General features: G+C 35.0%; 1 protein-coding gene across 4 annotated transcripts in view; it reads right to left on the bottom strand.

Moving 5' to 3' along the window:
* crm (cramped chromatin regulator) overlaps nt 1-13,372 on the bottom strand; it is a 345,363-nt gene extending 331,991 nt beyond the window's left edge. The window contains exons 1-2 of one of the 4 annotated variants that reach the window (XM_090406636.1): nt 13,308-13,372; nt 11,155-11,444 (exon numbers count right to left, since the gene is read on the bottom strand). In XM_090406636.1, coding sequence (XP_090262762.1) covers nt 11,155-11,443 — 289 coding nt within the window. In that variant the 5' untranslated portion in view covers nt 11,444; nt 13,308-13,372. Of the gene's footprint in view, nt 1-11,154; nt 11,445-11,624; nt 12,020-13,221 lie in introns of those variants that run through there. The other 3 variants (XM_090406637.1, XM_090406634.1, XM_090406635.1) reach the window with 3 other exon arrangements.
* Between the last annotated feature and the right edge of the window lie 143 nt (nt 13,373-13,515).

Here is a 13,515-nt window from a genome sequence, read left to right as displayed (position 1 = left end):
ATGACCTTGCTCCATCTTACAGGTCCTATTCATGTCACTATTCCCACGATTCACTCTTAATTGCGTTGTCATTCAGGATGGAAGTAATCCAAGTTAACCGAATTAAATATTACCCATACAATGATGTCTTATATTTTTCTATCGACCCCTGAGCCTGAATAGACCCCTAACAATGTTATATCGACCCCTGGAGGTCAATATCGACCACTGATCTAGGTGGTGATATTGCAACACCAAATGTGACAATGACTGATAAGAGAATAGAGATTGATGAATTGGAGGTGCTAAGGATATTGCAGAACCTAATGTGAATACTGCAATGCAATTATATGGTATGTCAGCCTGTGTGTTACAAAAACGTGCAAGGGAATTAGCACCTCCTCTGACTAAGCTGTTTAATTTAAGCCACAGCAATGGGGTGGAAAGAGGTCAAAATAGTCCCACTGCATAAAGGCGTCTCCAAGATAGAAGTAGCAAATTACGAGCCAATCAGTATCTCAAGTGTGGTGGTTAAAGTATTAGAGAAATTGGTAAAAGACAGAATTCAGGACTGTATGGATAAGAATATGATACTTTATAAGGGACAACATGGTTTTGTGTGGTAGGTCTTCTCTTAGTAATCTGGTTACTTCTTATAATAAAATAACAGTGGAATTGGATAAAGGAAATGGCTACTCAGTGATAATGCTGAACTTTGAAAAGGCATTTGACAGGATTTTGCATAAAACTCTGTTACATAAATTGAAGAAAATCTAGATGGATAAGAATATAGGGATAGGGATTAGAGGATGGCTAATAATGAGATATCAAAGAGTGGTATATGAAGGAGTAAATTCCAGAAGAAGGCAGGCTAGTGGTGTACCACAGGGTTCAGTACTTGGTCCTCCATTGTTTAATTTGTACATCAATAATATAGGAACTGGTTTGAGTGGAAATATTCAAGTGTTGCTGCACTGAAAAACTGGGAACAGTGATAGTAAATGACGGTAATGTAGAGATTTTGCAGAATGACTTAAATAGAAGACTGCGAGTTTAATATGGCCAAATGCAGAGTGATTGAACTTTGGGAAGAAGGGATCACAAACTGTGTACTTTATGAAAACTGCAGGAAACTGATGAGGCCAGGGACTTAGCGGTGATTGTTTAAAGGAAGCTGAAGTTAGAGGACAATACTGAAAAAGGTAGGGAGAACAAACAGCTTCTTTGATTTGGTTGTTGTTTTCACATAATGATGATGTACTATTATTTTCAGTATGAAATATTTGTACTTTCGTTCAAGTTTATTAGTGTGGTTACTGTATATTTTTTTTGTTGTTTTCTAGTTATACCACAGGTACTTTTAAAGATTAGACTTCACAGGACTGGTTACTTGTTGCAGGATGAAAAATCCAGATTTCTGAAAGGGAAAACCTGCTTCCTCTCTATGAGATTGGCCAAGTCATCTTTAGGTGAAAGGCCCTCACAAAAGTTCTTTACATTCTAGACAGTATTTGAATCCAAGTCTTTCCAACCAAAGGACACTGCTGTTAATGAATGACCTATAGAGATTCATATAAAAGGTCACATGTGGAAATATACTTCAAGCAATATATATATATAGCATAATTTTTTCTTTTAATTAATCCATCCACATTATGGTTTAGATAATTTAGAAATCCTGCTAGACAACAAACATGGTACTTTCTTCCGCAAACCATATCAGATCTACTATAAGCAAGACTGAGAAAATCAGCTATATCAGAAGGTTAAGATGATTCTGTTAACTATATGAATGCTCTAGTATAATACCACCTAAATCACCTATAACTGAAATATTTATGTGCTAATCAAAACTTAAATCCATATCTTTATGTGTGTGTGTGTGTGTGTGTGTGTGCAAAAGAGAGAGAGCAAACACTTCAATAAAAGCTTGTATGAATTTCCTTTAAAATAACAGTATGGAACATTTCAATAGTTTTTTTTTAAAGCTTAATATTATGATATTTACTACAGTTAGAGAACAATCACCACACTGTGTTGATTTCTTTTCACAGAATGACCCTCAAACATCCACCCTACATTATTTAAGGGTTATAAGTATGTCATGTGATTTGATCTTTTTTTTTCATAGATGGATTACACTTGCCAACCTTCGAATTAATGCATTTACAATGAATGAATGAATTCAATGAAACAATTATTTTGAGTTAAACACTTATTTCCCATTTTGTTGAAATTTTTCTCATTATGTGCATTTCACAAATTTTAGGTGCAGATGAATAACATAGTGAGACATACCATATACATCCTACTGAATAGGCTACAAAGTATATTATACTTAAGAAGAAATTATATTCATGCTTTAATCCTTTACCCAAGAAGTATTCACAATATATAGAGCTGTTGACGTTATATCAATTGCCTCAGTATCCCATAATGCAAAAACATCACAGAAAGCGTCATTACCTAGACATTTCAAACTTTATTGAAGTTAAAAGTAAAAGGTTGTCCAATAAAGGCTTAGAACAGTATAGGAGTACAGAGAGCATGACAATATGAAGAGAAAGAGCATGAGAAAGAAAAGACAGATGGATAGTAAGAAAGAAGATGAAGCCTTTTCTTTCTCTCTGTCTTTTCCTTATTATCAGGTTGACTTGCATCCCTATATTATTCTAGCCCTACGACGAACACTCCTTCACTTTTTTAGCTCAATAAACGTCGAAATCAGTTTGGATAGTGACCCTACCAATATGTTTTTTTTTTTTCCCCATTTAGGATACATATCAAGCCACTTCTATATACAAGCAGATTAATTGTCAAAATATTGCACAACCAAACTGCTTGCTTCCACTTGGGTAAAGGACTAAAACACACATATATAATTCCATGTCAAGTATAAAATAAGATCACCTTGTTTATCAGAGGTCCGAAGTGGCTGAAAGAGAAGTTTCATGTTTAGTCTCTAACACAAAAGTTTAAAAATTATTTCATCCACAGCCCACACATGGGATGATCTGCAGGTTTACAACTTTTGGTGGGCGAGATTTCCACTGACAAAAAAAAAAATAATAATAATAAACAAATAAATAAATAAAAATAAGCATAAACACCCTTCATTACTTCTGTTTGTCCATTATTTCAGGGGGCATGTTATTTCAAATGATCAGAATTTTTTCAGAATTCTCATCATCAAATTCCTGATATGTACCCTCAATATATTGTGATAGTATTACATGAAAAACTTACTTCATTACTAACTTCCTATCCACAATTTTCCTCCAAATCAATCTGTTTTCTGTCAAGACTCCACGTCATCAGATCTTATATTTGCATCTTCTAAGGCATTTTTTACTGTATCAATCCACCTATATCTTGGTCTTCCTCTGGGTTTTTTTACTATCAACCTGGCAGAGAACACTTGTCTTGTTTTGCTAATCTTTCCTCTCCCATTCTGTTTAGGTGACTATACCATCAGAGATTAGCTCTCCTGACAGATTCCTAGATGCTAACAATGTCAGATTCTTTCCTAATATCTTCGTTATTAATATGATATTTGCCACTGATGCCATCTGTTCGCACCCCTATTCTTTCTCAGGACTCTCATATCTGTGGTCTCTAGTCTTTGGTCAAGTGTTTTATTTCTAACCCAGCTCTCAGATCCATAAGTTAAAATTGGTTTAAACACTGTCTTATATACAGCTAATTAATTTAGTGTACTGACTAATTTCTCTCTTATTCCGTATAAATTTATTCAGTTGACTTCCTAGCATACTATCTTTGTTAATTCTGTTGTCTCTTTCCATATTTAATTTACCATCATCATAATCATTAAAAATTGTACCTAAGTAGCTGAAATGTTTTACTTGTTCTATAGGTTCTCTATTCATGATGCAGTTGATATTTTTAATGTTTCTGCCTATTTTAATTGTCTTTGTCTTGCTAATTTTCATACCAAATTTATTACAACAGTTATTCACTTGTCATGGATTCTTGCAGACTTGTAGTTTTAAATAAATCCAGTACAATATATATCATCTGCATAAAGTAAAGAATTGAGATTAACATTTCCAATTTTTATATTAGTTTAATACCGTTTTCCTTCATAATGTGATCCATATAGATAATGAATAACAGAGGGGATAATGTACATCCGTGTCTGACACTAGATATAACATCAAACCATCTTCCTTCAATTCTAACTGCTGACTTACAACTCAAATAAAAACTAAGTATTGTTTGATATAATGTCCGATTGACACCATATTACTCTTGTGTTTTGAATAGCTTTCCTTTTGGCACCTTGTCGTATGCCTTTTGCAGGTCTACAAAACTTAAATATCAATCTTTGTTATATTCCCATGATCCTGACAGCCTCTATTTGGTCTGAATCCAGCTTGTTCTTCACCAATCTTCCTTTCTACAATCCTTCTCAACCGTTTCTTAATTGTACTTGCATAAATCTTGCCAGAAACACTCAGCAGGGAAATATCTCTGTAATTCTCACATTCAGTTTGATTTCCCTTTTTATATATGAGAGCTCTACTCCACTCATCTAGAATTCATCCCTCTGTCCAGGTCTTCTGAACTATGCAGTGCAGCCATGTGAAAAAGCATGACTCATTTGTACAAGAGATGATTTCTGGATTTTGCTATTTCAAGACATATTTGTATTTGCTGATGGTTATTTTATGTTTATTGCAAGCTTTGGTGTTTGAGAAGTTGCTTGAGTTCTTGTCTCATGATATTTAAGATATGAAGTTTTCTCCTGAACAGCCTTGGCTCATCTTATTGTTAAATCAAGATTTTGAATAAAGTAACTGTTAAAGGACTTCATTACAGCAAGGATAATTTTGTTAACCCACTCAGAGCAAGTATTATTCTAACCATAAAAGGGAAGAGTATATTCCCAAATGGGGCAATACTCTATTGTCCCACTTGGCACAGCTGCCATGCCAAAGGATGAGAGTGAGAATGGTTCAGTGACAGGAGTTCTTTGGATAAGGAAACTTACACAAGATTATGGTCTGAGTTACTCAGAGAAGTAGTAGTAGTAGTAGTAGTAGCAGCTTCTATGGCATATATTGAAGTAGAACAGATTAAGAAAAGATTACAGATGTTAGGCAAGGAGAGTGTTGTCCGATATTCTAATTAGCAGATGGATAACTGGCATAAAATCATCATTGTTTATAGCAAATAGTTTCATCTCTTCCAGTTTGGTTGATGAATTGGAAAAAGCACATTAAATGGAGATAAGGTACTTAGAAAAATGACGTCAATGTTTAGGTAATAAGACCTTCAGAAATAGAATAATGAAAAGGAGAAACTAAGTTTCAGAATTTGAAGAGTGTAAAATAGCACATGATTGTTACTAAAAAGGGCAAAAAAATTTTATGACAAAGAAGGTCAAAAATAGAGGAGCCTAGAGTTTGCATTCTCTGGCACATGACATCAAATTGCACAAGTGCAAAGCACCACTCTTGTGGAGGAAGGAATTATACAGAGCATAGTTTGGACAATCAAGATGTGTACTGCTCATTGGCTGTTACTTGAAGTTCAATCAGAAACAGGGCATATCAGAAAATCTAAGTGATGATATCCTATCTATCCCAATGGCTTTAACAGGCCTTTCCCACAACCTTCCAAGCATGCTTGGATTTCGTAACTGAAATATGAGGATAGAATGGTCACTTCACTCCTATGCCTCAAGGTATTCTTGGCTGTATCCCTGTGTGTTCACGGGGACGGTTTGCCTGCTTGCGGGATGAAAAACACCAGATAAACTGGCGGAAAAAACCCTACTGCCCGCGCCCAAGACCAGCTAACTTGGCTATGGCTGAGGAAGATCCTTCAGCTCCTCACGTCTCCAACAGGAATCGAACCTAGGACACTCCTTCCCCAGGCATATGGTTGCGAAGCGCAAAGCCACCAGGCTAACCTCATGGACTAAGTGATGATATACATTATTTATATTTGGATTTATAACAGGAATGCTGATAGCGAATTTGAAAATGACCTTTTGGTGGGATGTGAAATTTTTTTAGTTTTTTGGGTGTCCATAATATGTCTGATATAACCTTGTATGATTAAAAAAAAACAACTTCCTAATAGCTCTATCTCAGCTTCTCCATTTAGAGAATCATACATATAAAGAAAAATATTTATAGAGAATCAATAAAAAAACTTTGCACCATCCCAACTGTGGATAACCAAACAAATACAATGTGTTCTACAAGTAATCTCATGTATACAAAATATGACTGCATTAAGACATTTCTCCTTAATGGCTATAGATCCTCTACAATTCAGTGTTAACAAATTTCATCAAACAAAGTTCCCTCCACTCCACCAAGAACAGCTCCCTTCATGTCTCTCTTAATCAGCAGGATAGAGAAAAGAGCACATTTGGTGTGAGATTGAGGCTAGCAGAACAAAATATACAATTGGGTGCTGCTATAGACCAGGTGATGGAAAAGATGGTGGAGATAGTATGCATAAGCAAATAGAAGAAATGAGTGGAAGGAGGGTAATTATTATGGGAGATTTCAACTATGGCAACATTGATTGGAAGGAGGAGAGGACACATGGGAGGAAGGAATTGGATTTTATACGGTTATTAAGGGATAACTATCTGTGACAGCATGTAATGGAAAATACTAGGGGTCAGAGAGTGCTTGACCTAGTAATTGCATCTGAGGATTTGACTGTAACGAATATGACCACATTTCCACCAATTGGTGAGAGTGATCATAGGGTCTTGACTTGGGAGGTGGCTAAAGGTGTGGAATTTACAATTAAGACAGGGTACATGTGGAATTATTGGGCTGGTAAGTATGACAAGCTTAGGAGTTTGATTGGTTCAGTGCCATGCATGTAAAACTGCAAAGGCTGGATGTTGATAGTGCATGGGAGGCGGTTAAAAGTGTTTGCAGGAGGCAATGGCTGAATGTATACCTAGAGTCCGAATAATAAATCAAGTAGGGATTAAATGGATGAATAACACCATTAAGCTTGAGTTGCAAAAAAGGAAACAACTGTGGAGGAAATTTAAGGAGAAAGTTGACCTGCAGGCACATGAACAGTATAAAGCCCAGGCCAGAAGGGTAACAAGTGTGGTAAGAAAAGCAAAAGCGGATTATGAAAGAACATTATCCATGCAAGCTAAAGAGAATCCCAAACAGTTTTTTAAATATGTTGCAAGGAAAAGAAAAAATGTATACGGCAGATTGATTTTAAAGAATGCCGATGGTAGGGAGGTAACCGAATCAGTTGATATAGTAGAATTACTGAGTGAGCACTTTGCAAGAGTATATCATCCAGGTGGTGACATTGCAGAAATGGAAGAACCAACAGCTTATACGGGAATTGTGGTGAATGAAGTGGAGGTGAATAGTCTATTACAAAACCTCAATGTCAATTCATCTGCAGGATTGGATGGTATACCAGTTTGTGTCATACGAGAAGTGGCTAAAGAATTGTCAGTACCTTTGACCATTTTGTTTAATTTGAGTCTCGGGTCTGGATTAGTCCCAAGGGGGGTGGAAAGAGGAGAAAATAGTTCCACTGCATAAAGGAGGTTCCAAGACTGCTGTTGAAAATTACAACCGATCAGCATATCAGGAATTGTTGTCAAGGTCTTGGAGAAAATAGTCAAGAGTAAAATACAAGACTGGATAGATAAAAATGGGATACTGTATGGGGAACAGCAAGGTTTTGTGAAGGGTAGATCATGCCTCAGTAACTTGCTCACGTTCTATAACACAGTGATGGCTGAACTGGATAAGGGTAATGGGTTTACAGTGATTCTACTGGACCTTGCTAAAGCCTTTGACAGAATACCACATGGAATTCTAATCAGTAAATGCAGCATATGAGAATGGATATAGGGTTGGTGAGATGGATAGGAAGGTGGTTGATGGAGAGATATCAGAGAGTGGTTTATTCACGAGAAGAGTCCAAAAGATGGCCTGTGACTAGTGGTGTGCCGCAGGGTTCTGTTCTTGGACCACTACTGTTTAATTTGTTCATTAACAATATAGGAAAGGATCTGTGAGGAACTGTGCATCTGTTTGTGGATGATACAAAGTTGGGTAGAGCAATAGTGAATGCTCAGGATGTCAAAATTTTGCAGGATGATTTGGATAGTTTGGAGGACTGGGCTAAGGAGAATGGATGTCAATTTAATGTGGAAAAATGTAAGGTTTTGCATTTTGAGGTGAAAAGATTAGCAGCAGTATATCACATTGGTGGAACTGTACTCAAGGAGATTGACGAGGTCAGGGATTTGAGAGTGTTGGTGGATAGGGAGTTGAAGTTTAGGGGACACATCGCAAAAGTGGCAAAATCAGCTCATCAAATCACTTGGTTGTTGAAAAATACCTTGACGAGCAGAGACAAACAGGTTATTGTTCCTCTGTATCGAGCCTTGATAAGATACCATCTAGACTACTGTGCCCAGATATGGGTGCCAGGGTTTCTTCTCGATGGGGAGGAGGTGGAGAGGATCCAGAGACGAGTGACCAAGATAATAGCAGGATTATGAATGAACCTTATGAGAACAGGTTGAAGATTTGTGGGCTGCAGAAATTGGTTGATAGGCAGAAAAGGGGTGATATGATTGAGACATTCAAATTACTGATGGGAATTCTATAAGATTAATTCAGAAGATATTTTTGAGAACAGGACTTGTAGTGGGAGGACTAGGGGCCATCCATGATAGCTTCGTAAGAGTGTGGTTAGCAAGGGTGTTAGAGCTAGGGTTTTTTACTTGGATAGTGGTAAATGAGTGGAATAAGCTGCCAGAGTCTGTTGTGGGTGCCATGATTGTAAATGAGTTCAAGGTGAAGTATGATAGATGCCGTGCAAATGTTGAATAGTTGTTCTTGACATGATGTTAGGCCTCCCTCGATAAGTCTAAGGACGCCTTGAAGCTGCCTGTAATGATAATAATCTTCCGACCAGTGGCAGCTTGTACATAAGTACTATGACACTGCAGCACCCCCAAGGAAAAAATGAAAAAATTAAATTTTGTTGTGTTTATAAATAATAACAATGCTTACAACATTATATAAATACAATACAACATGTTAAAGGTTACAGCTTATGTTTCAACATTGACTGAATAGTTAATAATTGGAATTGTTCAATTAATGCTTTAAATTATGAAACAAATGCACTACGATGTAATGCAGTGTCGGAATTATCACTTTCAGTCAGTTGCGGCTAGACTCGCCGATATTCGTTTGCACTTGTTCGTGGCGAGAGTGAAATATTTTTGGTAAATCTTATTTTATTCTGTTAAAATAACATATAATTATTTATTTATTATAGATACAAGGCTGAATTATGACGAGTGCCACTGTTGAAAATAATTATATTTTCTCAATTATCGTTACATGAAAAAATAGAAATAAAAAAAATAAAGATCGTCTGACTCCAGATATTATTATTAGTCAGTTAGGAATAAGTAAAAATAAAAAATAGAAGAATGGATTTTATTTTCAAATAATATTTTTAATAAAGCAAAATTTTAATATGTAAATTTACTTATTAATTAATTGGTTACTGATTAAGGAAAAAATTAATTATTTTTCTTATTTTGTATATGCAGCACCCCCACTTAAATTTTCACTGGCCACCACTGCTTCCGACAAAAAAGAAATCTGATAATCCTCAATTACCTGAACACAGACAAGGCTCGACATAACATGAAGATCAGTCTTGATGGTATCCCACCAAAAGTTTTTCCCCAAAACTGTTAAGAAATTTTGGGGGAAAACTGTTCAAAAGTGGCTTCTTTCTTTGCAAATGCTATGGACAAAAATCATCCATCTACCAGAAGTCTACAAAATTGCTATAAAGAAATAAATGAATGAATCCGATGCTGTCAATATGTTCTTCCCACTCTTATTTTATGCAGAATAACCACTTAGTCCAAAACAGAAACAGTCATGTAATTTCTGCACAAATAAAGACAGAAAAAACACACCGACTGTATCGTATTTCATGAAATCAAATACAACTGAAAAACAGGCCCTGCAAAACGTATTTTGACATAATAAAATGAAATTACATCATCCTATCACTTTAGCTCTGTCGAGTTTAAACAATATAGTGAGGACTTCCAGATTATCAAAACAAGAATGACTCAATGTCTAGTTCTTTGTTAAGAAATCTCCTTTCAACAAAGCTTTAATACTGTCTTCTATAAAGTTTGATATCACTATTTGCCAACCTTTTCAGGACAGTAACTATCACTTCAAAATATTAACTAATCTGTACTTTAGTGCCTTCATTTTGGTATCATTTAGGAAATGGGACTACCCTTGTTCTGCTCTTTCAGCACTGCAGAGTTAATAAACAAAGTAAAGAACACATCAAATATACCTGAAAATGATGAAACCATGAATTCCTCATACTGTGTCATTCCCTTTTTCTCTCACACACACAAATATCACATTGGCCTATCCTAATATCAATGTTTATGTTGAAATTTTGTAGTATCATTAAGATCTGAAGATAATCCACATCCATTTCCTCATCTATCCCACTATTCAGTTATCTTTACACCCAGTTAATACACACTAATAAAGGAACGGATCTACATAAGCCAAAAGTGAAAATCTCTGATATGAAGTCTCAGAGCAATACTAGAATCTGAACTTAAATATGATATCATCATCATCATCATAACTATTTTTTCCATAAGTATATAATTTTTGCTACTATTTTGGCTACCACTACAAAATACTATAAATGCACAACATTCTAATAAAATTATGTTGGTAACTGGGGAGAAATTTTCACATTTCTCCTTTAAGATGGTCTGAAAATAGAAAAACAATATGGATACAACAGACTGAAGATATTTACAATGGATCTTCAAAATGATTCATACAGTTCTGTTACTCCTTCATGTTTACATCATATTTTATTGGTATTAACTAAAATCTCTCGTTTCATTCACAGTATAGCAATAATTTTTAGAGATAATGCAATTTTTACTGCAGAATCTTTGAAATATTTAACAAGGCAATAGCAAGTTGAATGTGCATCGAAAAATAAGTTAAAAGTTTAAATGTGAAAACAGTCTTTCAGGTAAATGCTTTTTATAACTATTCACCTATTAAAACCAATAAAAAAAGAAAAGTACACTTTACAACTTATGTCACAACTCACCTGATTTTTTTGATTGAATGGGAGGCGGACTTGAATCTTTCCGTGGTCTCTTTGAGATTCTATTACTAGTTCTTTGACCTGTAGCAGCTTTCAGTAATTGTTTTTCTGGAGAAGGCAATGTATCCTCCTGACTAGCACACGAATGTGTTTGATTTTGTAAAGCTGATATCTTGCCAACATGCTGTTGAGTTCTGTTTCTTGGACTATTTAACAGTTGACCTGTGGCTGGATCGACAACTTGTTTAGGTTCAGTAATCTTGACAACCTCTCTGTTTGGATCCAATGTCATTCTAAAGACAGAAAGGTGTTACACAAATGTAAATGCGATGATCATGCATTGTAATATAGAAATATTTAGAGATCAATCAACAGTAACTTAAGTAGCTACTTTGGTGCATTTCATTTAGTCACGTAAGCTCAAAGATGGCTGCCTTAAAGTAGTAGAAGAGATAAATGCAAAAGAAACTTACTTTCCAGATCAGAGTGAATGGTAAAGAAGAAAGCAACACTTTTGTAAAAACAAACAAACAAGCAAACCTACATGAAAGACGAATGCAACATTTTGGGGGGTTTCTTTCGAGTAAAGAATAAACATTAAAGCACTTAAAAATAACTTGTTTTCAGATCGCGAACATGGCGGTTGATCGAGGTCGAATTGTTAGGCTTAGGGATGAATAAATTTACTCCCGATTTACCCTTCATCGTGTCGTTTATCCTCTTCAGTTGTATATGAAACGGCACGTTTTCGTTTTACCATTTGAGATAAGTCACCTACAACTAATGATCAGCCATCTGCCAAATAAAAAACGGTTACTAACAAACCACATAACAAACCACTGAACAGACCCATCGGCCACCTCAGTCGGACTAGCTGTCTTGACTAGATAAGGTAACTCCTAATACTTTTTCATGCATTAGCAAAGAACCATCGCAATGAGAAATGCATTGTTTTCCTGATAAATTTACAATACAGAATTTCAATCATAGGTGTTTTGGTACGTAATTACGCTACAATGTTCCCAAGTTTCAGATAATTATCCACTTAAAACAATATTCATTGACACTATGCGAACGGCAAGCAATCGTTTGCGTAGCCATGTCAGTTTTCTTTTTTCTTTCTTTTTTTTTTTCTTTTTAACTCTTTAAACTAATAAAGTTCACGCCTTAGCTGATGATAGCTCGCAGTTTTATTTAAGAAACGTGTTTTTTTTTTTTTTTAATAGATCACTTTGTCTACATAATTCAATGGAAGCTTGCTTAATCATGTTTCATTACCACTTTGGAGTAGTAATGAAAAGTGTTTTTTTTTTTTTTTTCATTAAAACCACTTTATAATTTGGAATAAAATTTTCACTATATATGTGCGTATGTGAAATTTCTGCCAAATTTCTATTTCGTATAAGTAAAAAAAACGTTTGAACGATAATTATGAACATTTCACAACTATTATTTACTTTTGAATGAAGCATCGTTCAATGAAATTAAAAATACACCTTAGGAAACATTTCCCCATATGCAGTGCAGGCGAAAAAAATATTTTCCCAAAATCATTGTGCACTTGTTAACATGAAGAAAAAAAATACTTTATAGAAATGTTCCTTAAATAATCAGTCAATATGTAATTTTCAACCGATAAAATAACAAATATCCAAAGTATTTTTCTGAGCTGTTAAATATAGCTCACGAAGTGTTTTCGTTAACTACTCCATAATTAGTATTTGAAATGGATTCCATATCTAATAGGGACATTAGCAGCCCCCCCCCTTTTTTTGTACTTAATTACAGTTGCTGTATTTCATATCATGTTTATTAGTTGTGTTATTAATTTTCTGGTACTAATGTATGTTTCGATAAATATTTCATTAACTTTTATTTACATCTCTAATATTTTTTCATTATAAAGCAACTATCTTAAATGAAGCAGTATTCAGCTTAATTCTGAAGAATTATCGGCTGATGTCAATTAGCATTCGAATTAAAACGTGTGACACATCCGTCTTTACATACAAATAGTCAGTCATTCCAATATCTAACAGTAAAACTTGAATCAACACATGATATACAGACCTTTTGGAAAAATGCAGATGCTAAGTTCACATTCCTTGTTCTGAAATAATCAACAAAAATTAATCTAATTGCTTTAATCGACTTACCAAAACCCATAATGGTTTGGTGTATCCAATTTCATATCACTAAATATCAGCATGCAACAGTGTTTACAGCACAACTGACGCATATACCACATGCTACATTTGCAACACAGCTCACCTGGTAACGGGGGCGTGTCGTTTTTTTTTTCAAGCAAAAACAGATTTCATTGGCCATTTTAATTTACGTCATAGTTCCTATATTTAGTCATTG

Source organism: Typopeltis vanoorti, chromosome 16 (assembly GCF_054136105.1).
Source record: "Typopeltis vanoorti isolate ZY-2024b chromosome 16, IOZ_Tvanoo_1.0, whole genome shotgun sequence".
NCBI classification, from domain to species: domain Eukaryota; kingdom Metazoa; phylum Arthropoda; class Arachnida; order Uropygi; family Thelyphonidae; genus Typopeltis; species Typopeltis vanoorti.
The sequence above is the reverse complement of the archived record's forward strand: the minus strand, read 5'-3'. Positions and strand labels throughout refer to the sequence as shown.